At 43.2% G+C, this 27,765-nt stretch overlaps 1 protein-coding gene across 1 annotated transcript; it reads right to left on the reverse strand.

The window, feature by feature from the left end:
- Positions 1-2,751: 2,751 nt before the first annotated feature.
- On the reverse strand, positions 2,752-26,840 carry fa2h (fatty acid 2-hydroxylase). Its single transcript, XM_019258120.2, has 7 exons — positions 26,144-26,840; positions 9,146-9,268; positions 6,479-6,621; positions 5,072-5,172; positions 4,808-4,980; positions 4,470-4,722; positions 2,752-4,374 (listed from the first exon to the last, which is right to left on the reverse strand). The coding sequence occupies exons 1-7, from the start codon at positions 26,417-26,419 to the stop codon at positions 4,307-4,309; spliced, it is 1,137 nt and encodes a 378-aa protein (XP_019113665.1). The 5' UTR covers positions 26,420-26,840; the 3' UTR covers positions 2,752-4,306.
- Between the last annotated feature and the right edge of the window lie 925 nt (positions 26,841-27,765).

Here is a 27,765-nt window from a genome sequence, read left to right on the forward strand (position 1 = left end):
ACTGTGGTAAACGTAAACAGCTACAGCTACATTACTTGGGTTTAGTGCTAGTTAGCAAATGCTAGCATGCTAACATGCTAAACTAGCATGTTAGCATGCTAAACTAGCATGGTGACCATGATCAACATTAAACCAGCTTAAAATCAGGATGTTGTCACTGTTAGCATGTACCCATAGGGCCAGTGTAGCTTAGCACAGGCTAGCTCTGTTAGCGGCTGACCATAGTTTGTTCACTTGGAGTTTGTGCTAGTGAGTAAATGTTATCATGCTAGGCTAAAATGAGGAATGTTGTTATTGTAAGCACACTAGCATGTTGCCATTAGCATTTAGGTGATAACCATGCTAGCATCTACTCTTAGCCCCGTTTGTTCACTTGGAGGTTTGGGCTAGTTAGCAAATGCTAGCATGCTAACATGCAAAACTAACATGGTGACCATGGTCAACATTGTACTAGCTTAAAATCAGGATGTTGTCACTGTTAGCATGTTAGCATGTACCCATAGGTAGCTTAGCACAGGCTAGCTATGTTAGCGGCTGACCATAGTTTGTTCACTTGGAGTTTGTGCTAGTAAGTAAATGTTGTTATTGTAAGCACACTAGCATGTTCCCATTAGCATTTAGGTGATAACCATGCTAGCATCTACTCTTAGCCCTGTTTGTTCACTTGGGGCTTTGGGCTAGTTACCAAATGCTAGCATGCTAACATGGTGACCATGGTCAACATTAAACCAGCTTAAAATCAGGATGTTGTCACTGTTAGCAGGTTAGCATGTACCCAGAGGACCAGTGTAGCTTAGCATAGGCTAGCCATGTTAACGGCTGATCATAGTTTGTTCACTTGGAGTTTGTGCTAGTTAGCAAATGTTAGCATGCTAACATGCTAAACTAGCATGGTGACCATGATCAACATTGTACTAGCTTAAAATCAGGATGTTGTTGCTGTTAGCATATTAGCATTTAAAGCTAAAAACATGATGTGTGAATGAATAAAAAGTAAAGACATCAGAAATATACAGACATTTATTTACAAATACGTTTTGCATTTGCATAGACATTTAAAATTTCAAAATAAAAGTTAAAAGATGTTATAGTAAACAGATTTAGGAAACATTTTTTCTTCTTTTTTTTAAACGCTGCATAATTTAGCACAAAGGAAAAGTTCACGTGTCAGAATCAAAGCTTACAAAGCTGTTTTTTTTTTAATTCTTATATTTATCATATAAATATACATAAATAAGATCTGTGTGTACTTTTATTCCAACAGGCTGAAACATTTCACTTTGTTAAAGCAGCGTCACAATCAGCGTCAACATTACCACAGTCATCATCATCATCATCATCATCATCATCATCATCTCTCCAACATCAAAAATACATTTCTGCTTCATGTCTTCGTGGTACAAAGTGATTATTCCTCTGCAATGCCGTTAAAACATTCATCGTCGTGGACAGCTCGGCGTGCAGCGTGAAGACAGACAGTGTTAAGATTTCTATAAACTTATAGACGTGCGCCGACACATTTTGGTACAGCTCGACCCGGCGAGTCCGGGGTTTGGACCGGACGCAGCCCTCTCCGGGTTCACCTGAAAACTTTATTATTGCAGCAAGAAAACAAGCGAATCATCGTCTCTGATATATTTTACATATGTAAGAATGTATATGTACATAATGTATATTATGTAAGTGATAACTTGATAAAAAAACATCTGCAGTTATAGTTTATTGTGCTCTATTTATTAATTATTCATGTAAATGATCTTCGTTAGGTTTGTTCTGCTTTAGTCGTCGAGTGTCGTCGTCGAGACGTCTCGAGGATCCGTCAGTCGCTGTCGAGACTCTCCTGCTGTGCAGTCAGATGGTTCTTCCATCGTCATCCTGCGGGGAGCGAGACCTGAAGGGGGCGTCCTATGACACTAAAAAAAGAAATAAATCGCCCCACGTTCTGCTCGGTTGTCACTTCAGCTGACCTCGTGACCTTTAACCCCCCCACAGCAGGGAGTCCGACAGGCTGACCTCATGCCTCGGATCAGTCCCTCCGACGCCAAAACACCCGATCGTCTGTTTTCTTATCGGCGAAACTCGAATTTCTCAAACTACTTTTGTACCACCGCAGTTCCTCAAACGTCCACTTGAGTCTGGCTCCAGAAGTGAGTCAGTCTCCATAAGTCCCCATGTCCAAATGTCCAACTTCACAGCAGAAATAAACATGTTTACAGCCTGGTACAAAAAACAGTTTTGGTCTCTGTAGCTAATTTCCCCGTTTATGACAACTCTACTGAGGGTGAATTTATATACAACTCACCTGTTCACATTATATTAAGGCTTAAAGTTATGCAGGATTAAGAGCGTGGACGCTTTGATTGACAGGTGGCTTGTCTGAGCAACCAGGCGTCGCTCGGCCTCCACATCTTTGCCGATAACCGGCAGCGTTGACTGACTTTATTCAGGATGGATTATTCCAAATTAAGGATTATTTATTGTTGACTTGAAGCTAAAATTTGGTGGATCCTGATCTGCACTTCTCTTCCATTTGTCACGTGACGGCGTACCAGGCAGACACACTGTCAGATAACAGGAGAACCGTCTTCAGTCGGTGGTACACGAGTTTGAGAAGCGTCCGTCTTAACCGGTAAGAAAACAGCGCCCTCGCTCCGACGACGTAAAGCCGGTGCGATTAAAGAATCTCTTCTTCTGTACAAAGCTTCTTACAAAATATCTTTTTTTTTTAAGTTTTCTTTCTACATCTTAGTCGTTTCATTAAAGACAAACAGAAAAAAAGAAAAGAGGAAATATTACAACAGACTTATGAAAAATATATCTCCACAGTGGATTCAAACGTTTAAACTCTGCTTTACATCAACAGTACATCGCGGTTAGCGCACTACGGCATCGTTTCTGCAGCTCTCGGGCCGATCAATAATCAATAAGTTAAACTGAATAAACTCGAATCGTCGGATATCGTGAGATCAAGCGTGGTGGAGGAGGGGCGGATGTTAGCAAAGCTGCAGGTGGTGAGGACGAAACATGACGGAGAAGGGTCGGTTTGTTCTCCTGAGTTAGTTTACGGGCTCGCTCCGTCGTCCCATCACAGTCTGTAAACCGCTCACACTCTTTCTGCTACGATCCCTTCTTCTTCTTCTTCGTATCCGTCGTCCACATTCACGTGACCGTCTCTCACTTGCTGTTCCCTCTCTCCCACTCTGAGGGAACAAAGTGTGTGTTTGTGTGTGTGTGTGAAGGAGTTTTCCGAACACGAGTTACGCGGTAAGTTTCCGTAAATTTACGTTACCACAATCTAAATAGTTTTGGATTACACCGGGCGTCGCGCCTTCGTTCACATCCCACCAGGAGCGCTCAGTTCCTCTAACGTCCACCTGAGGCTGGCTCCAGAAGTGAGTCAGTCTCCATAAGTCCCCATGTCCAAATGTCCAACTTCACAGCAGAAATAAACATGTTTACAGCCTGGTACAAAAAACAGTTTTGGTCTCTGTAGCTAATTTCCCCGTTCATGACAACTGTACTGAGGGTGAATTTATATACAACTCACCTGTTCTGGTTATATTTTTATTTCATGTTTTATTTTGAAAATGTACCCAGATTCCTTCCTGCCTGTCGAGCTGCCTCCTTGAACGCACGGCGGCGCTCCTGGTGGGATCACGATCATCATCGTCACGGAAAACATCCGCGATCACCTCCACCGCGCGCCGGGTGTCATCGAGCCGCCACGCGTAGAAATCCTGAAAACGTTGCACCTTAAAAAACAGACGCCGCTCTCGCTCGCCGGGCCTGACGTTGACGAAGAACTGATGTTTTATCAAGATGTAATCTGGGCTGATTAGAGTTACTTATTTCCTGTAATCTGATTACGGACTCGTGAAATTCAAATTAGACAAAGTGTAACAATCAAAGTAAGTGTGCACGTGCCTACATGTTTGTGTGTGTTCATGTGTGTTTATGTCTGTGTGTCCCTCTCTCTTTGCACGGCCCGCCTCCTGGCGTTGCGTAGTGTTGCGTGGCGTTGCGTGGCGGTGAATCGGGGTGCTGATTTGGCTGCTGAGGTTGGTGCGGTGCATTCAGGGGCACGGCAGGTCGGTTTGGTTATAAAATGGCACAGGAAGGCTGACAGCGGGGAAACGAACACATAATCATAACAATGTGGTACGGATTAGTCGCGGTGGCCTCGGGGGTGAAAGCTATGGCTGCAGAGAGTGAAGTAAAGGTGTCGGGGCAGATACGGGATGAGGGCTGGTTGCTAATAGGGTGTTCGATAAAGTCCTTGCGGCCCTTCAGGAGAGCCGTTCTTGGGTTAGAACTTCTCGTCAGGGATGACTGTGTCGAAGGGGTGATCCCAGAACGTGGTGGTGATCCCAAAACCTGCAGAGAAGACGCGAAAAAACACGTGAAAACCATAAACACGACACACGATCTGAACCGTACACCTGTAAAGAGCTCCGACGCGCGGCGCTCACCTGATCTCTGGTGTTTGAAGTGATGTTTGACGTGGTAGGCCTTCAGGTTGTACATGTACGAGCCTCTCTTGGGCGAGCCGTAGTGAAGGTAGTAGTGGATCATGTCGTAGACGACGTAGCCACAGAGCCCTCCGACGAACACGCATATCCCGAGGATGTCCGGCAGCGTTTGGCGGAGGATGATGTAGAAACTTCCGACCACTAACGAGGCGAGGCCGGGCGGGAAGACGAGCCGGGAGCCGTCAAACGGAGACTGAGGAGACACGAGATGGAAGAAACGTTAGCTGACAGTCTGACGGTTGAACCGGCTTCGCGACCACGGGACGGCGTGCTTGTACCTTGTGGTGTTGCCCGTGCAGCAGGAAGTGTAGCGTGATGAGGTAGTAGTTATGGGCCGGCGGTTTCATGTGAAAGACAAAGCGATGGATGCAGTACTCGATGAACGACCACAAGAACCAGCCGAGCAAGAAGAGGAACGGGAAAATGGACTTGTGGACCGGGATGGAGAAATCTGAGAACACACACACACACACACACGATGACAACATGAAGACGATGACACATGGAGGTCGTGGATGTGTGAGTGTTGGTGCTCGTGGTACCTGAAGTGAGGACTATCCGGGTGGTGCCCTCTGCCAAGGTGGTGTAGCAGTGCCAGCTGAAGTAAAACACGATGGGAAGCCAGACCACGGGAACCCAGTACCTGAAGGAAGAGAGCGGGAAGCAGTTAGCGGCGTCAGATCTGGTCGTGTTGAGGTCGTGATCAGCGGGAACCTCGATCACTTCGGCTTCGGCAACCCAACCGGGTACGTCAACACTGCCACTGATCTGTGAGTCTGAAGGCAACGCTCTCGACCATCAGTCGGTGGACTTCACACCTTTTAGGAACTTTTAAAGTTGGTGACTCAGCAAAAAAAGTATAAAATATTCTCTGACAACTTCCTAATTCTTTGTCTCTTTCTTCCACCTGAAATAATCTGAAAATCTTTTCGGTTCATTTTGAAGCTGTGCTGGAACAAACTGGACATTATGAGGAGATTAAAGGGAAACAAACAGGGTGACATCAGTCGTGGTGTCGACCGAGACGAGATCTTTAAAAAGTGTCTCGAATACTACAACAGTCTGACTTTCATTCATTTTCCACAGTTTAATTTAATTAGATTTAATTTTTATCTCTATTAGGGCAATAAACCAGGAATTTACTAAATAAAGGTCGGTCCTTTAACAGTGAACTTAAATATATTTTATCATCATCTTGACTAAAACAACCAGATTTCCTGCAGGTACTCTTGAATATCTGCTCTTCCTCAGTCACATGTACATAGCACACTGCTTACTGCAGGGCTGCTGAGGCCACGCCCCCTACCTGCACAGGTGATCTCTGTACCTGGACCACACTTTAGAGCCCAGAGCACACAGAGCCTGTCAAATAAATGTGTTGAAATGTTTTTTAATTGTTTTATTTTGCATGTCTGCTTATGACAAAACAAAATGTTTAGATTTTGTTTGGATATGATAGTTTGTTTCAATTACACAGTTTACACTTAATTCACATAAATTTCCATAATTCCCATGGTTTCTTAACTTTCTTACCTTCCCATAGAAAGTTTCTTTGAAGTTTCCAGTAAATATCTGGAAAGTTTCCACCCCATTGCAACTCTAATCTCTATTTCTTATTTACATATATATAAAAAAATCTATATTTTACTTTTTATATCATTTTTTATTTGTACAAATGTTTCCACAGATTTAATCTAAATTCAAATTTATATTCATTACTCTAATTTTGTTTAGTGTTTATGTTTATGATGTTTCTTCACTGTGTTCATGGCCTCTGGTCGCGTTTCAGTGACTCAGATTAGTAAATATATTAAAATTCATCTTCAGATTAAGTTTCTTCTGCAGAAGCACGTTATGGGTTACGAAAACACTTCGGTTTAGATTCATCACATGATTTTTAATTCATCATTGATTACATGTGTGACATTGAAACAGACTCAGACTCTCACCATGAGGTCTTGGTTCCGGCCTCCAGCAGCGGGTTTCCAAACAGTCTGATGGGTCTGTCGACCGGCTGATGGACCCAGGCGTCGTACTTCTCTCCGAGGTGTCCGACCTGCCAGGCGAGGGGTTTCCTCCAGTCCACCAGATCCTGCAGAGACAAGAGACCAATGAGAGACGCTCTCCAGCAGGTGGCGGCAGATCGTCACCAAACCGACGAGAAACGCAACCACAAAGACGGAAGGAAGTGTCGGTTTGTGTGTGTGTGCGTGGGCTGCTGCAGGTTTTTACTCAGTGAAGAGTCCAAAGAGCGTTTACGGCCTCCTCATGTGAGAGGATGGGACAGTAAAGTCTGACACTGATCCACAGGAACGCTGCAGCTCATCCCGAGTCAGAACTTTAAATCATGAAACTTTAATTTCACTGTTGCACACTGGTGACAGACAGAGAGCTGACACGATAACGAGACACACAAAGAAATCCAAAGACGAGCTCTCGTCTTCATTTCCATCTCGGGGCACAAAGAGTCGCCCAGATTCACTCAGGCATGCAGAGTTTGTGTCGTATCTGTTGTCTGAGTGATAAACCAGCCTCGTTCTGTTTTTATAGGAGGTCATGTGCATCTTTTGTGCAGTTTGCAGCACGCTCAATGTTTCACGTCTGTGTCTGATGCCGGGCAGGGTTCATCTGAAAAGTTGCATATTGCAATATGTTGGAATAAAGAAGTGAAAATCTGTCACATGGTGGGAGTGAGAGCACTTGTGACCACGGGGGACTTCCAACAAACAGCTGATGGTCGTTATTTCGGGGTTTTTAAGTTGGCTTTCATAACGAAAGTGACTTGAAACCAGCTGCAGACCAAATGTCGAGGAGAGCTTCCTGTCGAGTATCATTAACAACAATTTGATATTTCATCTGCACGCCACAAGAGCGAGATAAACCTTCTGCTTTCGGTGCCTAAACACACGAAACCAGGCATGTGTGCAAGCATGCCGATCATTCCTGAGGCTCACACAGGTGGTGGTGGTGGAGGCCTGATGTTTGATTCAAGTATTTTAAATAAGACACCGGGTGTAGCAGCATTCCTGCTCCACCGGTTTGCCTCAGTGTCAACACTGCGACGTTGCAAAATAACTGAATGAGGAGGCGGCGCATGTCCGTCATGCAGGCGAGCGCCAAGGCGAGCGCCACGGCGACGCTCTTCCGGACGCGGCTGCAGCCTCGGAAAGGAAAAGCCTCGGCCACAGTTTTGGTTATTGAAATCAAACCACACAGCGAGCTCAGTGCTGGGAGTGCCCGAGGCGAAGGACTTATCTAACAATGACGCCAAAACACTCAAAGCGGTTGTTACGGGGGATTGAATCACCGGCTTCGCTGGAACAATTGGCCGAAGCTGTAAAGATATAAACGCCGTGGAGCCTGGCAACAGAGACAAGGATTGACAGGAAGGACGTATTTAAGGTGACAGACATTGGGCAACACAACTGTCAATGTCTGACACCTGCAGTTCCTCTAACGTCCACCTGAGGCTGGCTCCAGAAGTGAGTCAGTCTCCATAAGTCCCCATGTCCAAATGTCCAACTTCACAGCAGAAATAAACATGTTTACAGCCTGGTACAAAAAACAGTTTTGGTCTCTGTAGCTAATTTCCCCGTTCATGACAACTGTACTGAGGGTGAATTTATATACAACTCATCTGTTCACATTATATTAATGATTATATATTTTATTTTATCGTATATTATATTAATGACGATCCACTTCTTTTAGATTAGCACACGGCTGCTGTCCATTCTTCATACCGTCATTGATTTGTCCTGTGCGAGGACGTTTTCTCGAGCATGAACTATAAAAAAAAATGCAAATCTCGCTCGCGCTTCGCGGACGACGGCGTGCAGTCAAAGTCACGTCTCACAGCGCTGATACAGATCAGCTCTACAGGTGACAAAACACTATTAATCATAAACTATTAACACTATTAATTTGGACCTTGAGCTGATAAAGTTATATTTCATGTTCACGCTCAAGGCACAAGTGTGTTTGGTGATTTTTATCTTTGTTATATGTTAAAGGTCCAGTGTGTAGGGTTTAGTGAACATATTTAAATTTAGATCTGTCTCAGGTCAGTTTTAACGTATGTATACTGTGGTACAGGCTAATTCTAATGTATGTTTAATGTATGTTTGCATGCATCTATAAGACGACATAATGATTCTTATTTTTACTGGAGCTTTAACAGGTAAATAAAGCAATAAAATGTCCAGTGGTTTCTTTTTGTAGTTCTATAATCTCATAAATAACAGTATACACTGTAGTTCTTTTATATATAGTATAACTGTATATAAAACTTTAAATGGTCAAAATGGCTCTTTACATCGTGCTGGTTGCTGTTTCTCACCCTCACATTTTGGTGCAAAGGGGAAGGATGTGCACATGGGCAGAGTGTGAATGTCAGGCGTTTCTCAGCGGACACGTCTCTTTGTGGTGAAGCCGTGTGAAAACTCAGAGACTCTGATGACAAACAGACAAACAGAGTCTGCAGGGTGAATAACCTGACGACCGTTCAACCTCTCTGTTTTGTTAGGCTGCTCTCATTCCAGGCCGAAGTGTGTAACCATGAACAACACACACACACACACACACACACACACACACACACACACACACACTCGTACCTTGTCCAGGTCCACAGCGCTGCACAGGTTGAACGGGGAGTCTTCGTCTTCCACCGTCTTGTCTGTCGTCTTTTCCGTTTGTCCTTCCGTCTGTTCGCCGTTCTTCCTCCTCTCTCTCAGAGTCTGCAGAGACAAAAACAACAAGACGCCATTAAACTACACACTCACGACGACACACCTGTCACATGACCGCTAGAGTGGAAAATCTGTACCAGAAAATAATGTTTAAACTGCTCTCACGGCCACAAATTTCACTCTACAGAAATAATTTGAACATCAAATTGTTGGAAAATTTGTGCTGCTCGCTCACATGAACCTGCTGAAGCTGTCAGACTTCTAGTTTTGGCTCTGTTAGCTCAGATGTGTCAGGATCACCCACCAACTGCCCCATTTACCCCCATATTAACTGAGAGCAGAGATTTGTGGAGGGAAAGCAGACGTACCAGTTTTTTACCTCGCTCTAGAGGTCACATTTTTTAACTTTAGCCACACAGATTATATATGTAGACGTTCAGCGAGACCTGAGGATGCTTAAAATCCTCTCTGTTCATTGATACGACCTACAGTTTGGTCAGAGCGGTCTCTTGTTTGAAGGTGAACTTTGAAGACTTTCTCTGTCTCAGCAGCTTCAACTGACAGACACAGCTGCTGTTTGTTGCTCTGCTCTGATTGGTCGACTGCGGTGGACACAGTTGACCAATCAGAGCAGAGCAGTTTGTTGCTCTGCTCTGATTGGAGCTGGCGGTTAACTGCATCATAAATCATTGAGAATCATACAAAGTGTAAATGTGAACTTTGCTCTGTTATATTTCACAGTTATAGCCGCATGTGATGCACGCTGCAACAAATTTACAATCTTTCAACCTTTGAACCGGCGTATCGCTCGTAACTGCTCCTGTTTCCACATGTACATGCCACCATGTCATGGTTAGCAGGCTTTAATGATTCTGCTGCACAGTTGAGGCCCAGGTACACCCAGGACAGGGCTGACACGTCGAGAAACAACCATTCACATTGACACCCACTGGCAGTTTTACAGCTGTCTGCACTTCTTTGCACTGTGGGAGGAAGTACGTGGAGAAAACCCACACAGAGACCATGCAAAGTCCACGTAGAAGAGCCCAAGTACTAACCACTGCACCACCAGCACTGCCGCTGCTGCCAACGTGCTGCCTCCATGTGTAAAAATGCAAAAAGCTTTGTTCCTAATCCAGTTTTTAATCCACTGACTCGTCAGTGAAACCGAAGTGGGCTCATTTGAATGAATCATTAGTGGTTTGTATACGCGGTCACTCTGACGAGTAAACAAAGTGGCGACTGCAGCTGCCCCGAACGCTGAAGGACATTTTTTTCCATTGATAGATTGAAGAAGAAGAAGAAGAAGAAGAAGATGAAGAAGAAGAAGAAGAAGAAGAAGAAGAAGAAGAAGAAGAAGAAGATCACGACGATGTGCAAGAAGAATAACGAGAGGGGCAAAAAGTTACAACCAAATTCACGTAAAGAAAAAAATAAACTCAACTAAAAATGTTTGAGTTTGATGTGAGTCTGCAGACTTCAGTACAATGTTTCACTCTCTGTATTATAAAATATATGAGGTAAAGGTGGATATGTTTATAAAGAATGAACTTTAAAGTCATTTAAAGAGTTGTAAGGTGAAAAACTTTAACGTCAACATCTTTGGGCTGTTGGATGTCAGCTTGGGAGATATTTTCCACCATTTTATGATATTTTCTAGAACAAACAACTCATAGAATAATCCAGAAGACTATTAATTTATAATGAATAAAATGAATAGACGCTCCAGCAGAATATTCTTCAGAGACGTTATATCTTCTACCCGCTGCTCTGTGACTAAACGTTCGATATACAAATTCAGGAGGTTACAAACTCGTTATTATCTCTGCGCGCTCATCCTTCGAGTCCAACACTAACTGTCAAGCTCTGCTCAGTCAGGTGAAATATTCATCAGCTCGCACACACACACACACACACACACACACACACACACACACACACACACACACAGAGGTCCCCTATGGTTTGTTACATGGCAATCCAACACCTACAGCGGCAACGTTACACCCGCCCATTATCACGCCGTGCAAAAACAAAAAAAGAAACAAGAGGAACAATTAACCGCTCTGCGTCTTTCCTGGAGGGATGAATTCATGTCGCAGCTCATCCGACGTCCAGAAATACGAGACCGGGAACTGTTTAATGACCCGCAGAGAAACTGCATTCATGTTTGTAGTCACTGTCTATGATTGTTACAGTGTTTTATACAGTCTATGATTGTTACTGTGTTTTATACAGTCTATGATTGTTACAGTGTTTTATACAGTCTATGATTGTTACTGTGTTTTATACAGTCTATGATTCTTTGATATTTTCCCCACGGTTTGTTTTTGGTTTTTAACCAAACCACCAATCGTTGCTGCTCTTGTTATTGGCCAATGTCAAGTTACGACACAATAAATTCTAATGAAAATGATACGATGATAGAGCACACCTCTTCCTGCAGCAGCAGCAGCAGCAGCAGCCATGGCCTATATAAGGTACTGTTTGATTCTCCACCTCATCCCACTTTATACATACAGCGCTGCACCGCCTCAGCAAAGGCGAGCGGAGCGCCATCTCTGCAGGCGTGGTGCATTCAAGGGCCGTGGCTTTTATAAGGAATGTGATTATTCCACCTGTAATCTTGGCAACAATAAATGGAAAAATGTCAAACATGGATTGCGACACAATTCAAAATATAATAGAACCCGTCTCTCTCTCTGGTGGTTAGACAGCAAACACACGCCTATATAATATCATGCATGTGCAAACATTTGAAATACTCTCACCTCTCTAGGTTCAAGTTCACTGTCAGGTAATGCAAACACACGCCTTACAACTCTTAGACTGACTTTAAAGTTCATTCTTTATGAATAAAGAAGTATATAATGAAGGCTTCAACACGTGCACCTTTTATCGTAGATAACACAGAGTAAAACGTTTCACCGAAGCCAGATATTTATGCCACAATATTATAGTTACACTGCTGTTTTTAAAAGTTGCCAACACCAAGCAACAACCTCCATGTCTGTGAAGTGAAGCCAAAGAAAACTGCAGTTCCTCTAACGTCCACCTGAGGCTGGCTCCAGAAGTGAGTCAGTCTCCATAAGTCCCCATGTCCAAATGTCCAACTTCACAGCAGAAATAAACATGTTTACAGCCTGGTACAAAAAACTGATTATGGGAAGCGTCAGGTTCCATGTTTCATACAGTTTATGATTTAAAACTGTTCAAACAGCCCGTTGGACGTCGATAATGACAGCACCAAACACATTGATAATCCCAGCCTACAGTGGAAATCAATCAGTTTCCTTCCATTTTCAGATTAGCCGGGAGGTGGAAGAAGCATCCAGAGCCTGTGGTTGACGTCACAGATACATCATCCATATTTATATACTGCGGATGTCCAACAAAGACATCAGTGTTACTGATCAGACTCCAAACAGTCACTTTCACATTTCCTCTCAAAGCCAATTTTCTTATTAAAAAAGTCTAATTTAACACCTGAAACAGTTGATGGTAGTCGATAATTTGTCAATGATACACGCCTGTAGATTTGTGTGCTTTTGAGCTTTATTTGACAGAGACAGCTTGAAGAGAGAAGCGAAATGTGTGGAGAGAGAGAGAGATGGGGAATGACATGCAGGACAGAGCCACAGGTCGGATTCGAACCCTGGGACTGAGCCTTCGTACACGGAGCGGACGCTCTACCAACTGAGCTAAACAACAGCCTTGTGTGCTTTTGTTAAGTGTGTGTGACTCGCCAAAAGACAACAGCAGAGTGTGAGAAGAAGAACATATAGTGTGATCAATTCAGGGCAGATAGGACTGTATTGTCTGTTAGTCGAGAGGTCGTCTCTGAGGTCAGGACAGGAATCCTCCCGCCCGACGTCCAACAACGTATCGAACTGCTCACTGCCGTAGCCCGCTCTCCACGAGCTTAACGCCTCGTCCGTCTGACTTTACTCAGTGCTGTCAAACGTTAACCTCCGAAGGTCATAATGAGGCTAAATATTAACTCAACTGGTCATAATATAAAAATTTTAGGATAGCAAACAGACAATAAAAGAAGCGTCACATGGTGCCGGTGAAAAAGAAAGATATATATATATGTACACACACAGCAGCGAAAATGGAGCACGCAGACTTCTTTTTGGTGTAAGGCGCCGCCGAAATGACATAAATAAAACCATAACTAACATCACTTTAATCTGGTTTTCTGCAAGCTGACACATACAAATGGATATTTTGATAATGAACTGGTTTTCCGTCAATGGTTTGGCTCGACAATGGCACGTTTTGTATCAGGAAGTCAATGTTACACATTGCAGGAAGTGCATGCATGAACCATGATAAGTGTTGTGGTGACAAAAACGAAATAAATACCAACAGAGCATGCTCAGTTTAACATAGAGACTGAAACCATTCAAACTTTAAGACTATAATTAATTAAATGTGTCTTTGACTCATTTTCTACAGTCTAATTTAATTAAATACAGTTTGTATTTTTTATTTCTGTAAAAAAAAGTATTTCTATTTTTTACTTTTTAGTTTTCTATTTTTATCTTTGCACAGGTTGCACAATAAAATATCTGTCTATATATGTATCTATATATGTATCTATGTATGTGTCTATATATGTATCTATGTATGTATCTGTATATGTATCTATGTATATGTCTATATATGTATCTCTGTATATGTCTATATATGTATCTATGTATGTATCTATATATGTATCTCTGTATATGTCTATATATGTATCTATATATGTATCTATGTATATGTCTAGTATATGTCTATATATGTATCTATGTATGTATCTATATATGTATCTCTGTATATGTCTATATATGTAACTCTGTATATGTCTATATATGTATCTCTGTATATGTCTATATATGTATCTCTGTATATGTATCTCTGTATATGTATCTCTGTATATGTCTATATATGTATCTCTGTATATGTCTATGTATGTATCTCTGTATATGTCTATATATGTATCTATGTATGTATCTATATATGTAACTATGTATGTATCTATATATGTATCTATGTATGTATCTATATATGTATCTATGTGTATGTCTATATATGTATCTATGTATGTATCTATATATGTATCTATGTATATGTCTATATACAGTATGTATCTATATATGTATCTATGTATATGTCTGTATCTTTAACTTCATTAACTCAAATAAAAAACAGCAATTCAACAATGAGAAACACTCTTTACTATTCAAGTATCATAAGTATTAGCAGTAAAATATGTTTAAAGTATTTAGTATATAAGTACCTTCTATACTGAACTGATTCATGTATGATTCATGTATTGAATAACTTTGTGTACTGTTGGGTATTAAGTAAAGTACGAAGTATCAATGTGATGGAAATACTCGAGTAAACACTGCCAGCTTTATTGGTATCCACTAACAGATAACAATAAGAATTCATTAACTTTTGTCCCAAATAAGGAAAACAAACCGTCTTACATCTTGTCTTCACTGATCAAACAAAAGTAAGAATCACGATGACACAGGCTGAACACGACAGCAAAGAGGAACAGCAGTCACCACTGAACTGTGAGTTCCTCTTTATCAATGACACCAAAGTTCACCTCATGACACTCGCAAATTACAACCCAGAAAAAGTCGTAAACAACGTCGAGTTCACTTTTATCTGGCATGAAGTCATTAACGTTCATCTTTACCACGGTTTGCACTGAGCAGATCGAAATGTTGCTACTGAGTCCAAACTAAGGTGTTGCAAACTCAGGTGAAAGCTGCCATGGCGACACACCAACAGCGTCCGAGGGCGGCCGCCCTTTAGATTCAGCATTGTTTTAATCATCGAGTGTTTAAATGTGAAGAACGAAGAATTCGCAGCTAATTTTCTGGCTGCTGTTGAGTAAACACTGAAAGCATCTCAGGAGTTTAGTCATTTATCGACGGCGTCCATGAGTTCTTGTGTACACTCAGGCAACAATGGGCGGTATGTCTGTATGTTGACATAACCATCACATCACGTCGGCTCATTGTCACGTCCAGAATGACACCTATTGACTGAGACACGTTCAAGACCGGCCATTTTACGCTGTGAAGCTTACACAACCTTCATTTTACACGCCTCAGTTCATCCTCTGTGCATTTCATTTACTGTGTAGGTAGATTATTAACTCAAGATTGATGGATATTAATTAGAAATCTCAATAAAACAATAAAAAAACAGCCAAACTATGACGGTAAAAGACTGTAAAATGATGTGAAATATGCCTGTACTTTACTGTAGACAGTAAAACACAGTTATATATCAAAACTGGGGAATACAGGGGAAGAAAACTGTTAATTATACAGCGTAATGTCTTTTACTGTCACGGTTTGGCAGTTTTCACTGTAAAATCTACGGACATCCTTTTACCGTAATATTAGGAAAAAGATATTGAATTTATTACTGTACAAATTTGGCGTTTTTTTGTTTTTATGACGTGTTTCGGAGGAGATGATTCAGACGCCTTATCGGACGAGGGCAATGGTGACAGAACGATCTTATTCCGCTGAGGAGGAGACATAAGGACAGCTCTGTCTGAGGCGGAGGACAGCTACAGAAGAACGAGACACAAACAACAAAGGAGACGGCTAGAGAGGCGACGTGGACTGGTACCATCACAACACAGAAACTGTAGTCAGCTCCCGCTGGGAGGAGGAGGAGGATGGAGGAGGAGGAGGATGGAGGAGGACGGAGGGTGGTGTTCCTTTATCATTTTGAGCTGAAGTGATGGGGTGGGTTAAACCTGAAGGGTTAAAGGGTGGAGCAGCACAGATATAACTGGGTCAGGGCTGAAGGGTGGAGAGGGTGGAGTGAGGCAAAGTTCAAGGGTCAGAGATATAAGATGATGTTTGAAAGTTTTAATCAGTTACAACAAATGTTAAACCGACTTGAACCTGCCAGCTCTTCATGACGCAGTCCAGAAGATTCACCTCGACTGAACCAGAGTGTCAGATTAACCGCAAACGTCCACCTGAGGCTGGCTCCAGAAGTGAGTCAGTCTCCATAAGTCCCCATGTCCAAATGTCCAACTTCACAGCAGAAATAAACATGTTTACAGCCTGGTACAAAAAACAGTTTTGGTCTCTGTAGCTAATTTCCCCGTTCATGACAACTGTACTGAGGGTGAATTTATTTTATGACTAATAACTGGGAGCGTTGGGACTGAACCAGTCGTCATGTTGGGACTGTTCAGTCGAGGTTTTTTGACGCCACGTCGAGGACGGCTCACCCATAATACAAACTCAGCTGTTTATTCACGACGTTTGTGTTGGAAACAAATAGTTTTGATCCAACGTGGAAGCTTCATGTTCACTTGTGGTGCCTCAAAATGTGTCAATTTTACAATAAATATCTTTATATTACAAATATCTTTATTCATATATCATTCATTTCAATCAGGCTGATTTATACTTTTTATCACTGATAATTATAGATGCTTATGAAGAGACATTCATGTCTCTCTTCAGCTGTCTGTCAAAATAAAGCTGGTTATCACTAAAACTGAGAAAACTGAACCGATTTTTCAGATTTCTTGTTTGACCCAAACGTGTCAACAAAATAAAACGTGAATTCTAAAGCTGTCTTTACCTAATATTTAATATAAAAGTGCATTTTTACTAAGATAACGCCTCATATACATATTTAAACAAACTCATTAAACTTTTATTAGGAAAAATAATAATCTTAAAGTCAGTGATTATCTGATATCAGCTGTAGTGTCTCCCCTTGTGTCAATATTTGAAATCATAAAAAACATCCCTCCAGATTGTAATATTACCTCCACCTTTATTACACTTTGCCACCCGAGCACCAAAACAAAGCAAACCTGCACGTCTGGTTAATGAAGCGAGTCGACTCCTCGCTGTCTTTAATATAAATCAATGCTAATAAATAAATAAGAGTAAAAAAGTCTGTGGCTTTAACGGCTGAACTTTGTGCTAGAAAAAAAAAGCTTTCACAACCCTCTGGGCTCCGGTTACCTGGCAGGTGAGATGGGTCAGTTTATCTCACCTGCGCTGATACGACAACACCTCAGATACTTCACGCCTACGCACTCTGACTTCAGTATTTTCAGGCCCGGGCATCAGTTTGATTCTTTTTTGCAAATCTGGTTTCATGTTCAGCACAATAAAAGTCACCGACGTTCATTTGTTTTGTGGCTTGTGACTCATAAACGTGGCGATGCGGGTGGGTGTGACAACCTGGAGAAAGACTGAAACAAAATCTGACGCCCGCCCTGAAAAATAATGCCGTTATCTTGTTGTGTAAAATCACACCGAGCGTCAAGCTTGTGTGTGTGTGTGTGTGTGTGTGTTTGTATGTGTGTGTGTGTGTTTGTGAGGGCGTCGGCTGCCGTTTCCCTGGTAGGACGCACGTGGAGCCAGCGAGGTTGAAGTTCAGGAACGCTGTGGAGAGTTCAGTAACACTGGAAAGAGGCCACGGACGCTCGTACGGTGCATCGATCGCATTCACGGATTACACTGTTGATGACCTCCTTAGAACTCAAGAATATACTACCTCAGCTGTTTCGAGGAGTACACCGAGTACACCGAGTACTTGTACCCGCTCGGTAACTCTTCCCAAAACTCCGATGGAGTTGCTTAATCGTGATAACCGTGACATCGTCAGCAGGAACGTCACATGACTGCGAGTAAAGGTTGAAGGAGAGCGATAGCAACACACACCTCCACCTCCACCAACCTTTTACCAATTATAACCACCTGGTTACACAACAGCTGAAATTTTCCACCACTCCCAACAGCTCAGCTGGATTAGCAGAGGCGAGGTCAAACCCTGTGTTATCCAACGAGGCAGAGGTGTGCCTCAGAAATGTCACAGTAAAACAAAAAAAGTTTGTAGATGAAAAACTGCCAAACCATGACAGTAAAATATTCCTGTGTACAGTAAAACACACTCATGTTTCAAAACATTTATTTTAAAGGGAATTTAAACAGAATAAAGTCATTTTATATTAGATGCTGTTAATTTAATTTAACGGTATATTTTACTGTCATAAAACCTACAGACATTTTAAAATATGGAATAAAACACCAACCTTACACGTGAAATCAACAGTACCGACATCCTTTTACTGTAATATTAGAAAAAGTTCCATGGTATTTAAAAACTTTTTGTTTTTTTACTGCCAGATTTTAGGGGAACATTTTAATGTCATTTATACAAAATAAAGTAGTATTTTATATTAGAGACGCTGTAATATTTAACAGTCTTTAAAATCAACAGTACCAATATCCTATTACCGTAATATTAGGAAAACATTATACCGTATTAAATACAGTAAAAAGTGGCGTTGTACCTTCTTAATATTGCGGTAAAAGGATGTTAGTACTGTTGATTCTAAAGTTAAGGTTGGCGTTTTAACAGTTTTGACGTATTACGGACATAAACATACTGCATGAATGGTTTTGCCATGAAATATTACGGTGTTTTACCGTACTTTAACACTTTATTCTGTATAAATTCCCTTGTGTAAATAAAAGTTTTGAAATATTTCACGGCATATTTTACTGTCATGGTTTGGCAATTTCTTATTTTTATTTTTTTACGGCGACAAAAGAAGAGCTGTGATTGGTCGGCTGGTGTTGTCAGCCGCATGTTTCCGATGCCGGTGGAGGATGTTGATAGCGGAGACGTCGTGGGGACGAAGACCTCAGCGGTCACTTCCTTTTCTGCTCTGTTGAATCCATTTCAGACGAATGCAAACACGATTACGAGACTCATTTGTAATTGGCGATGCCGCTGAGCTCCCACAGTTTGCTGGCATCGCCCTCTGAGTGTAAACAAGCCTTCAGGTAGAGACGTAGTCAAACACACACACACACACACACACACACACACACACACACACACAACGCCAACGCCTTAAATCCCACGCTGAGTTTCGACATGAGAGGAATCCTCCACACGTCCTGCTCAGGTGTGTTTGAAAAGGCGACGGGGAGAGGACACCACCTGAAGAACTGACTGGAAAAGAGAGAGAGGAGGGTGGGGGTTGACGTAGGTGTAAGTGTGTGTGTGTGTGTGTGTGTGTGTGTGTGTGTGTGCAGATAACAAGATCACTCATCTCCCTCCAACTAAAAGAACCAGTCAAACCTGAAAGACCAGGACTCAAGATTCCACCCTCTCAATCAGAGGCTGTGTGTAGCCAGCCTGGTTTGTGCAGGCTGGTGTCGCGTTTCCATACAGGCCGTTCACCGTCTGCACGCCCGGCATGTTCTGGATGCGTTGTTTTAAATGTTTTTTAAATGTTTGCACGAGGTGACATGTGCAGCTTGAGCGTGAGCTGTGAAGACGTCGATCAAGTCTGAATGTAAAGAGCTGATTAATGATTCATGAGGGAAGTCTTTGTACGCCGGGAGCAACTCAACACCGACAAAACTCTGAGGTCTGCCCCCTGTCCCCTTTTGAACAGCAGCCAGCGAGTGACAAACACAACCGTATGAACCAATGGACAGACTGCGTGTGCGTGACCTCACCCACGACAAAGCTGAAAATCTCAGCTGTGGGTGACGTCGCAGACGCTACGTGCACCTTACGTAAAAAAAATTCAACACCGACTGCAACCAAGAATTTATCACGACTCGGTGTCACAGCGATGCAAAACAGCTTCCCGCCCGCCTGTGCATGCTCGAGTCTAAACCTCCGGCAACAACTATGGCAGCAATCAGTCAACGCAATTTCAACGATTTTACTGTATGTAAAATCCAATACATACACACACACACACACACACACACACACAGGTGAAAAATGATGAACAGCAGTGACGCTTTGCTAAACATGCAAAACATCCCCGACAGTACGAATCCTTCATCTCCTCGTCGTCTGGGTGTGTCTGAGAACTCGTCGGGTTCTTTCACACCTTCTGTTTGTGTTGCTGCAACAATTCACCTTGTGTGTGTGTGTGTGTGTGTGTGTGTGTGTGTGTGTGTGTGTGTGTGTGTGTGTTGTGTTCCCCCACAGGGGCAGGCTATGAACCAACAAGTCCAATCCACAAGTACTGTATACACTCACACACACTGAGGCCCGACTGAAGCACGTTTGTTTTGTCATGTAAAGTTCCCCGAGGCGGGCGGGGCTCGTAACGGGGTCAAGGTGGAGGTGGAGGCCTGGGTGGATGGGTGGGGTCGGGTGGGGATGGTAGCTCACAACGAGACAGCTGAGCTGACAATCTTAAACTGTTTTAATCAGCTTCGCCTCTCCAACCAATCAGATCCCACCACTGAGAACGGCCAAAATAAAAGCCACACACTCAGCACTGGAGAAAATCAATTGCACTTTTTTGAAGCATATGTTCGTCTCCATCCTCCTCCTCCTCTCTCCCTCCTCAGGTGTTACCGTGGCGATGAGCGGGGCGCCACCTGAGGCCTGCACCTGAGCGCTAATTGCCGTGTCGGCAGTCTCCATGGCAGCAAAAGGTAAACAATGTGCCGGGTAATGTGTCACCACGGTGATAAAGTCGGAGAGCGAGCTGCTCTTAAGTGTTATAAAAGAAGGCAGTTCACCTGGACGGGCCTGCTGGAAAAACTGATGACACCTGGACAGAGCTGTTCTGCGCTGTGATTGGCTCATATTTATGACCTGCAGGAGAACAGTCTTTAATAAATAACCGTTAATTACTCTCTATTTTCAGCTATAGCAGCATCCGGGACGTTGCATCATTGAAACAGGTCCACACAGATGAACGTCCGCATTCCAGTGCTGACCCGAACGTCCTCCGGCATACCAAACTTATCAGCGCCCACCATCGCCACCTCGACGCGCCCGGCCGGTTGCGTTGAATCTGTTTCGACGTCTGTCTGCAGATTCAGAATAACTTCCAGTCTGCATACGCTCAGCTCCATGGTGTCTCTGTTGTTCATTCATTCACTCGTTGAAACAATACGTCCACAGTCCTCTACGGTTCATGACGACAGAGCCACATTCTCCTCGACATTAGGGGAGAAACATGGCATTCATTTACATTTCGACATATAGAAGACAGACCGGCCGAGGAGAAACAAATAAATGTGACGGAGCGCAGAGTTTCCACATCCTGCCTCGCGTTGGCTCGAGTCCTTCAAGACAAAAACGACAGAGCAAACAAAGGTGTACCCATGATCAGCACACGTTTAGTTTGAGCTGCACTGACAAAATGCTGATCGATCTTTCTGTGTGATCTGGTCCCAGTGTTTGAGGGACTACTGCTACAAATAGAGCCCCCCCCCGGAGGTAGTTCAGTCTGTAGGGACTTGGTTTGGGAACCGGAGGGTGGTCGGTTCAAGTCCAGCATGGACCAAAGTGTGAAGGGTGGACTAGTAGCTGAAGAGGTGCGAGGAAAAAATAATTTCCCTCTCGAGGGATCAATAAACTTTCTATTATATTACTTTTAAATCACTCAAATCTCATTTTTTGCTACTTAAATGTGACTTCATCAGCTGTTGGTGTGGATGCAGAGTATGTTATCGTGAAGCGCTCAGCCTCATAGGACAAAGTGTTTGAACAGACTAGAAGCAAATGGTTTCTGTAAAGCTCGGCGGACACTCGGAGGGAGCGGAGCGTTGTATAACGTTTGTTTGAGGTTTGCTCACAGTACAAACAAGATGGGAGATTCAATGGGGGAGATTGGAAAGATACGTTATCCTGGTTTACACAGGCGCTCTGCGTATACGTGATGTTTAAGGAACGATTAGTTTGAGTCTACGGATGCCTCCAGAGTTCATTACAGCGACAAGCCGTCTGAGGAGGGTCTGATCCGAGATCTGCAGGAGAAGTTTACAATCAAACAGAGGAGCTGCTTACACCGTCAACACCATGAAGCAGCTGTAATGGATGCTGATTGCCTCCTTTTTGTTCTTTTCCACGATGAAATCAGAGCCTTGAATTGACCATAAATAAATAAACAAAGGATGTCCTGATCAAGTGTTTCTGGCTCTGATCCGACTCCTTTAAATATCAGGTATCAGCCGATATCTGCGAGTCTGATCAGGCGCTGATATTTAAGCTAAACGTTGACATGTTGAGTTACTTGATCCAAATATTAAAGGTCCCGGTGCTAAACTATAAATCTGATGAGCTTCAATGATTTGATGATTGATTGATGTTGGATTTGAAGCCAATCTTCATGATACGGCGGCACGTAAAACACAGATTTTACACGACAGAGACAAATAAGACACAACTTTAATGACTTCCTGTTGCCGTCGTTGGCGAGGGAGAGTCCCTTTGTGTCGTTTCAAACAAGCTAAAGTATCCTTTGGGTCATCGCCCTGCTGTAAAGACCCATGACGGAGACCCAGAACTCTTTGGTAGTCTTCAGATTTCATAACGGCACGCACACGGTCAAGACATCGAGCGCTGCAAAGCAGCAAAGCAAACCCAGAATATCAGCGGATCTCCACTGCCGGGACGACATTTCTGAGGTTGAGCTGCACATTTAAACTTTTAGTATCTTTCATTGAGGCTGAGGACGAAGAGAGAACACGTCAACACCCCAAAACAGACCGAAAGGAATTATACAATCGCCATGCAGACGCTGTCCAATCTTTATACAGTCAGTGGTTGAACCGCCATGATTTTTCAAGCAGAAATACCAAACATACTTTGGTCCCACGGACTCAAGCGACAGGATTATCTTCAACGAAGGACTTTAAAATGTAAACGGCTGTTTCAACATTTTCCGACTAAATTACGAATCAAAACGTTTGAAGCCACGCTCACACAATGAGCGGCGCCATCATTAGAAATGTCAAATAGTCATAAACTAACAAAAGCAGAACAGTACAGATGCATCAGTGCCATCATATTGATTAAAATGCTCGATTTCCATCTTTACCCCTGACAGTCACACTTCCAGCTGCTCTGTACATATATATATTTACATATATTTAAGTCCGAACACAAACAGAAGGAGAAGGCAAAGCTTCGTATCACGGCTGTATTTGAGCCTCTTGTTCGATCTAAGCGCCTCTTTAAAGTCACATTGTGTGACTGAAAGTTGATACATCTCATTTCTATGCTGGTATTTGGCCACCTGAGTGAAAATATCATTCAGAGGGGGAAAATCATTAAAAGAACAAATGCGGGGTAGGTTTAATATTTGTTATTTGAAGGTGTGTATTTGTTCTTCGGCCATTACCTGGAGGACAATTCATGCATGGGTACATATTTTATTACCAACTGGAATGTCCCGGTGACTCAGTCAGTGGGCTGAAATCAGTCTCATGACCTCCATTGTCACATTTGACCATGAGTTTCTCACCCAGACAGAAGGAAAGCTCAGCTCGACAGCAGGGCGTGGTGACAACGCAATCGTGTCGCTTGTCGTCTGTCAGCTGAATCAAATACTTGAGGAGCTTAATAACAAAGTGGTCAACATGTTTCCACCCCGAGGCGTTGTCCATAACACAGCTCAATGGGAACGGTCGCCAGTGTGTGCCTCTTTCTCGCGCAATTTCAGTCGCACAAACGCAAAAAATATATATATATAAAAAAAGGCGCCTCAAGAGGGAATGACAAGATTTACCATGTTCGAAAAACTGACAGACGTACCAGTTTTTTACCTCGCTCTAGAGGTCACATTTTTAACTTTAGCCACACAGATTATATATGTAGACGTTCAGCGAGACCTGAGGATGCTTAAAATCCTCTCTGTTCATTGATACGACCTACAGTTTGGTCAGAGCGGTCTCTTGTTTGAAGGCTTTCTCTCTCTCAGCAGCTTCAACTGACAGACTGTTTGTTGCTCTGCTCTGATTGGTCGACTGCAGCTGGTTGCTGGGCAGAAATTCACAAGGCTGACTGTGATTGGCTGAATTAAAGTCTCTGTTAATGCTACATTTTGAGAGATACTCCGGATGAGCCTCCTCTTTGTAGAGTTTATATCGTCAACACTTCTAGTTAGTTCTCTTCCGCTGCTGCTCACTTTCGTTTTTACAAACGTTTGTGAAGAAAATTTGGGTGCTGATGTATCGTGGCATGTTTGAGCTGAGACGGTTTGACACGTGAACCGATGAGACTCAAACAGTGTGAAGTATCAGATAAAACCACAAAGTACAAAGAAGTTTGTTTGTTTAGGGTAATAGACGTTACCAAGACGACATATAACTGCAGAGAATCTTCATTTGAATATGAAGAGACTGACAGTGGAAACAGGACTTTCAGTTTCGTTCAACCAAAAGCTGCCTGGAGGCCGTGTTCACTAACTAACTGACTCTAACTGAAACAAACTGAACGTTTCCTCACCCACAAGTTTTCTGAAGAGCTCAGCACGGTGGCTCTGCTGTGAAGTTTAACATGGGGACTTATGGAGACTGACTCAAGTTCTTCCATTGAGAATTTAGGGGTGAATCTACTTTTTTTTTTTTTTGCATTAAATGTCAATTAAATATGCAAGATTTTGATGTAAAAGTACATGAAAATACTTTAAGTAAAACCAATGCAGAAGTGCTAAAACCTGCAGTTCCTCTAACGTCCACTTGAGGCTGGCTCCAGAAGTGAGTCAGTCTCCATAAGTCCCCATGTTCAAATGTCCAACTTCAAAGCAGAAATAAACATGTTTACAGCCTGGTACAAAAAACAGTTTTGGTCTCTGTAGCTAATTTCCCCGTTCATGACAACTGTACTGAGGGTGAATTTATATACAACTCACCTGTTCACATTATATTAAGGCTTAAAGTTATGCAGGATTAAGAGCGTGGACGCTTTGATTGACAGGTGGGTGCTGTTAAAGGTGGATCGATTAGCTCGCCTTTTAGGGTGACTTGAAGTGTGAACAACAGCCTGTGCAGGAATGTGTGTAGCCTGAGAAAAGCCATTGTCAAAGTACAACATGAGCAGTGTGACAATTACACACACACACACGCACACATATATATATATATATATGTGTGTGTCTGTGTGTGTGTGTGTGCCAGCGTTCCAGTCCAAATGTCCATTGTTTTATGGTCGGGACTTATCAGTGACGACAACGACGCACGATGAGATGAAACTGGCTTTTGTTACTGCAATTGTGTTTGTTCACCGAGACGCAACCAAGAGGCAAACACACACACACACACACACACACACACACACATGTAAATGTCAAGAGATTTATGCAAACTGGTTGTGTTTTCCCTCCTCAAACACACACACACACAGAAACACACAGCTCATTTGGGTGTGGATTCATCCGACAACAAATGATGTTACGTTTCTGGTTTCCCTCAAATTTGTCCTGGTTGTAATCCGCTCTATCCTCAGTGGGACAAGACAAACCAGTTTACTTCTCTGTCTCACTCACACACACACACACACACACACACACACACACACACACACAGACCTCCTGAATCATTCATTAACAACCGATGACCCCCTCCACACCTCCACACCTCCACACCTCCACACCTCCACCTTCTACCATATCACCTGTACGCCCCTCCCTGCTCGGCTCCTCACAGGACGGCCCAGCTTGGTGTTTTTTCCACTGACTCCTCACCTCTATAATCAATACAGGTGTAGGAGGAGGAGGAGGAGGAGGAGGAGGCCTCACCGTTTAACACCGATTAAGTGAGACAATTAAACACACCACAGAGCCCATATATCACACACATATATATATATATGATTATATAGCCAAAAAACTTCTAGAAAACTTCTAGGCAGATTTCTGTTTAACTTTTGGTCCCTGAAGGGGCCACAGCCTCCTCACCTGGTTGGCTGTTTCTACGCCCCTGGGCCCCAAACAGAGAAAAAAGGTGACATGATTAAAATAAAGAGTTGGTTTAATGTTTAAATATTGATGCAAGCTTCTGTTTGATGACACACAGCGACAGGTTTCTCCTTATTTGACCGCCCCGAGCCCCGCTTGAGTCAGCCTGAGCCGCTCCCACCTGTGCGTACCTGTGCCTGCTCGGTGTCCGTCTCCAGCTCCCCGATGTAGTACTGCTCCATCCACCGCCGGGCGTTCTCCGAGTGCCGGTGCGGCGGCCCCTCCATCTCCTGGCTCACATCCTTCCCAGAGCGGCGGAGAATCAGCGCCTCTCCTCCCGGGTGCATCCGCAGGAAGGCGGTCACGTCGTAGACCCGGGTCCCCTGCAGCACCCAGCAGGAGTCCTTGGTACAGTGGCAGGCCACCTCCCTCTGCGTGAAGAAGCGGGGGGACGCGGGCGGAGACATCCCGTGACAGTGAAGTGTAACGTCCAGAACCGAGAGAGAGAGAGAGAGACCTCCTCCGAGGACCGTCGACTTGGCTTCTGCACCGGGCGCCTGGCTCCGCCGCTGTCACCCGGAGGCGTCCACCGGAGAGGCGGGGTCTGTGCGCGCTTCACGGGCTCGGAAAAATGGGAATTAACCACAGCCAACTTTTTAAAAAAACTTTAAAAGTCTAAACAAAGCTCCCCTGAATAAACCACAGACACACTTTAATGATTAATCATTGTCTGACTCACATATTTACATTTATTCTCACGTTAAATCAACTTTTACGGCGCGTAGGTGTAAATTCTCCATGCTCCCTGAACGCACCACCCATCTAGACGCACCTGTTGCGCTTGAAAACACACCGTGGCCGTGAACGCAACACCGCCGACCAAAGTTTTTCCTACCTGTCTGCAGCAAATTAATAAATTTAATGACGTCAGACAATCAAAATGACACATTGAAGCGCGTGCTGGTCAACGACAGACGTCAGCTCACGAGCTGTCACGTGTCCCTCATCACTTCCTCATCGATAGGTGACATATGATGCGTTTAAGGTCCAAAAAGTGACTTTTAATTCAAGTTTCTCCACAATGAAATCTACCCACTTCAAATATGTGTGAGTGTTTATGTGAAGGCAGATTAGAATGAGTTTATTTCGGACATATTCAGGCTTTATTCATGCACACACACACACACACACACACACACACACACACACACACAGGGCGTGTGTTTGTTTACACATCAGCTGCTGCATTCACGTACTGTCGGGAATACTGTTGAAGAAAATGATGCATCACAAAAGTTTTTACCTGCATGAACCTGATGTGTCTGCCAGTGTGACACCAGGACGACAAATAAAAACATGTTTGAATGCGCAGTTAGAAAATCTAAACTTCATTTGACAAAAACCAGAGAAGTCACAGGTGACACTGAAGCCAGCACAACAGCGCCGCCCTGTGTTCTGTAGTATAATGAGCTCCAATTAAATGCAAACAAAATGTCCATGACAGTGAAATGTGCCGTGAAGTGTGACTGTGCACAGAAAAACAGAACAAAAGTGCTTCATATTAGAGATTTTACGGTAAAACACTGTAATATTTATCTCATATTAGAGATTTTACGGTAAAACACTGTAATATTTATCATACGGTGTTTTCATGTCAAAACAGTGGATATGGAACAAAATGAACCAAAAAAATCATCATGTTTACTGTCGTATTAGAAAAGGTTATACTCTATGCATGATGGTAAAGTTCTGGAGGTATCTTCGGACGCAGCCAAGATATTTTTGCACGCTATGATTCTTTGCCATACGTCTT

This window comes from Larimichthys crocea, chromosome XX (assembly GCF_000972845.2).
Source record: "Larimichthys crocea isolate SSNF chromosome XX, L_crocea_2.0, whole genome shotgun sequence".
Classification (NCBI taxonomy): domain Eukaryota; kingdom Metazoa; phylum Chordata; class Actinopteri; family Sciaenidae; genus Larimichthys; species Larimichthys crocea.